This window comes from Lepidothrix coronata, unplaced genomic scaffold, assembly GCF_001604755.1.
Source record: "Lepidothrix coronata isolate B3197 unplaced genomic scaffold, Lepidothrix_coronata-1.0 Scaffold229, whole genome shotgun sequence".
Classification (NCBI taxonomy): domain Eukaryota; kingdom Metazoa; phylum Chordata; class Aves; order Passeriformes; family Pipridae; genus Lepidothrix; species Lepidothrix coronata.
Window position 1 is genome coordinate 863,135 of NW_016690409.1, and position 3,929 is coordinate 867,063.

The 3,929-nt window shown below is 56.2% G+C and overlaps 1 protein-coding gene across 2 annotated transcripts in view; it reads left to right on the plus strand.

The window, feature by feature from the left end:
* The window catches only part of LOC108506835 (membrane primary amine oxidase-like), an 8,532-nt gene that overhangs the window by 453 nt on the left and 4,150 nt on the right, over nt 1–3,929 (plus strand). For both annotated transcript variants that reach the window (XM_017834218.1, XM_017834219.1), the window contains exon 2: nt 4–1,225. In XM_017834218.1, the coding sequence (XP_017689707.1) occupies nt 4–1,225 (1,222 nt within the window). The remainder of the gene's footprint in view (nt 1–3; nt 1,226–3,929) is intronic.

Consider the following 3,929-nt stretch of genomic DNA (forward strand, 5'->3'; position numbering starts at 1 on the left):
GAGGCACTGGCTGTGCTGTACTTTGGGAACCAGCCAGACCCCAATGTCACCGAGTACGTGGTGGGTCCCCTGCCAACGCCGGCGTACCACCGGGATGTGACGGTGCAGAAGTACGGGGGGAAGGTGCCGTACCACCGCAGACCGACACTGGCTGTTGAATACAGGCAGCTTGGAGGGTTTTTAAAGGGCCAAGTGTTCCCCTCAGCTCCAGCTTTCATGCGACAAGTAATGGGCTATGATGGAGCCAGTCTTGCAGTCGTGACAGCTGCTCCCCGTGGATTCCAGTCTGGAGATCGGATCACCTGGTTCGTTTTGTTTCAGAACGTGAGTGGATTCTTCTTGCACCCGGTGGGGCTGGAGGTGCTGGTGGATCACAGCAGCCTGGATGTCTCCCAGTGGGCGGTGAGCAGGGTCTTCTACAATGGGCAGTACTACAGGGACATGGTTCAGCTGGAGAGTGCCTACGTGCAGGGCCGTATCAGCGTGGAGAAGGTGAGGAAGGCACCACGGGATGGGGACTTCTCTTCCATGAAGCCCCGAGCACCTTTGGCTGCACTGTTCCCACTGCAGTATGAGCCCCAGGGTCCTCGCTACAGCGTCAGGAAGAACCTGGTCCTCTTCCAGGCGTGGAGCTTTGCCTTTGGGATGAGCGTGAGCACGGGCCTGCGCCTGTTTGACATCCGACACAAGGGGGAGAGGGTTGCCTATGAAATGAGCGTGCAAGAGGCGCTGTCCGTGTATGGCTCCAACTGCCCGGGAGGGATGTCCACGCGGTACATGGATGGGAGCTTTGGCCTCGGGCGCTACACCTCCCCCTTGGTGCGAGGGGTCGACTGCCCGTATTCGGCCACCTACGTGGACACACCCTCTCTGTCTGAGACCCTGAGGCCCAGCATGAGGAAGGCTTCTCTCTGCATCTTTGAGCAGAACCTGGGCTCCCCTCTGAGGCGCCACTACTCCAACTTGCAGTCGCTCTACTACGGGGGGCTGGTCAACTCTGCTCTGGTCGTTCGCTCCATTGCCACCGTGGGCAACTATGACTATGTGTGGGACTTCATCTTCTACCAGAACGGGGCCATTGAAGGCAAAGTCCAGGCCACAGGGTACCCGAGCTCATCCTTTCTTCATGGGGACGGCCTGAGATATGGCAATAGGCTTTGGGAACACACTCTGGGTACGATACACACCCATTTCATCAACTATAAGGTGGACTTGGATGTAGGAGGTAGGTCTGGATCTTCTTTTAATGCCTTCAGTTGTACTGATAAACCCCAGTGCTTTGGGGTTTGCCTCCTTCTCCATAGAGTCCCTAATAACTGACATCAGAACTCTGCTTCTTTACTCTCCTAACCTCTTCTTTCTTTGCAAAATTATTTTTCTATTTATAAAATAGTCTGTCAAGGTCGTTGAGTTGAAGGCAGTGAGAATTTCTGGAAGCTCTGTGTTCAGCTTCGGGAAAGTATGAAAGGTGGTAGCTGAAAAATGTTTGTGTTTCCTTGAGGCCTCACATCTGGCACGGCGTGTGTTGCCATAGGCATGGCTGGGCAGACAGGGAGTCGGCCCTGTCTGAGAACGGACGTTGTGAGCCCACTCTTGCGGCACCTGGGGCTGGTCCTGGCACTCCTTGTCCCTTGGGAAAGTCCCTTTATTGTCTCTCTGTGCCAGGTAAAGCAGGGCAGCTGTCCTGGTGCTCCGTGGGGCTGAGCTCCTGCAGCTGTATCCCACTCCTCTCATAAGGAAACACTCAAGAGCTGGATCTCAAGCCTGGGGCTGCAAAGCCACTACAGCGACCCAGCAAGTTCCCCTGCTTCCCTGTGCAGCCATGGTCTGGCAGCAGATCCCTGAACAGGGTTGTTTGAGTCCAGGAGCAGCCCCTTGCTCACAGCCAAGTGCTGGCAGCCACCCCGGGAGTGCAGGGGTGCTCAGCCTCAGGGGCAGCTTTGCTTCCAAAAGGCTGTTCCAGTAGCTGCAGTCTGGGGGCAGTGGCAGCACAGGTGGACACTCAGTGTCTGTTATTGAAAACTTCTGTAAAAGGTAGGGGAAAAATGTTTTACATCTGCCCAGGACTAAAGAGCTCGCTGTGAGGCAGTAGCTGCATCTGAACCAGCCCGAGGAGAAACGCAGCCCCAGGGATCCAAGCTGCCTCTGGATTGTGGGAAGTAATCTCAGAGCTACGTCAGTCAAGCTGCAGCTGACTCCAAAGCAAGCATTCGGTCCCAGCATGCGTTCTCCCGTGTACCTACCTGTGATGCAGGGGTTTGTGTGGCCTTGAAAGGCGCTGCTGCTTTTGTTATGGTCAAAGTTGGGGCTGATACTGGTCCCTTCCTGTAAACAAGGCTCAACAACGTGCTAAAATACAGTTCCTGCATGGTGACAAGGTCCTTTTCTGTGACTGTAGTGCCCATCCATGCCTCGCACTGTTTAAAGACCCTGAGCCCTGACTGCTGCAAAACTCTTGAGAAGAGTTGTGTGATATCCCAGACTTGTTCCCCATAGTGAGAGGGGAGCCGTGTTCCAGGCAAGAGGGCTCAGGGCCATGCAGGGAGCATGAGAGGTGCCTGCAGGATCCCCACCTTCCAGCACAGGGAAGGCATAGCTGTGTCACAGCTAAAGTGGGCCATCCCTCACACAGGTTCTTGGATCCTGATCTGAGTCTTGTGTGGGACTCGCAGGGAAAAAGGGCAATTAATCCCTAGTGGGAAGTGAGAATGAACACATAATTCCTAAATTAACACAGCTGCAAATGGGGTAAATTGCTCCAGTGCTGTGATGGTTCCAGCCCCTCCTGCCTGTGTCTCAGGGTGTCTCCACCAAGAGGGTGTTTGGTGGACGTGGACCCTGATCTCTGGAAAGTCATCCTTGCTGTTGGTCGTGTGTCACTGCTGCCTTGAGAGGGGCTGGGTGCTGGGGGAGCCTTGCAGGAGCTGATGACCACGCAGGAGCAGCTGCCTCGCACCATTTCTGTCCACGACAGCCCTTGTGCAAAGAGTGGGGCTAGAGTGGGGCTGGGATGGCTGATGACAGCCACTCCAGGTGCTGCCTGTCCCTGTCCCTTGCTGCCAGGAGTTCAGCAATGCCGCCTGTTCTCACCAGGGAGCTGCCTCTGGTCTTCCTGCAGCCGGAGCCAGGCTGGAGCTGCCAGGTCTCTTCCCTCAGGGCTGGGAGGGACTCGGAGACAACAGAGAATGGCGACAGGAATAACTAGCATGTGGAGGTGCTGGGGAGCCAGCGGGTCTTGGGCTGTGCCAGTGTAGACTGACCCTACAGGGGAGTGGGACTGGTCCAGAAGCACTTGGGCACAAAAGGACCAGGCCAGCTGAGCCAGCCCCACCAGCACAGACACATTCCCACAGGAGATGGGGAGGGATCATCCTGGGAGATGCTGGAAGAAGCAAAGGTCCTTAGGGCAGACGAGACTGGGGCTCTTTGTGGTGTCACCCTGCAGCGGGAGAAACCCAGCAATAGCTTGATGAGTGAGTCAGTCACCGGCTCCCTGGCTGGGTCCTTCGGTGTGTCTGGGGTGGGGAGAAAACAAGCCAAACTGGCTGGGACCTGTGATCCCAGAGCCCCATGCGAGCTCCAGGCTCCCTCCCCATCTCACAAGCGTCGCCGTTACGCCCACAGTCACAGATGAATAAAGAGCCTGGTCTGTAGGTGAGGAACACACTCTGGATGCTTCAGCCAAACTGTGTGCCCTGCTGCCACACTCAGAGCGATGAACCCCAAACTTCCCTATGTTCTCCTAGCTGGGGCTGCAGTGATAATCTTCATTCTCTCCTGCATGCTGCTGAGCAGGGGCAGGCGATCGCCTAGCTGTGAATCCCAGCCCAACACTGTGGGGAAGACAGGATCCGTGAGCCAGAGCCTGGTCTTTGCTGACCTGACACCCGAGGAGATGGCGCAAGTGGTGCGGTACCTGCAGGGAAACC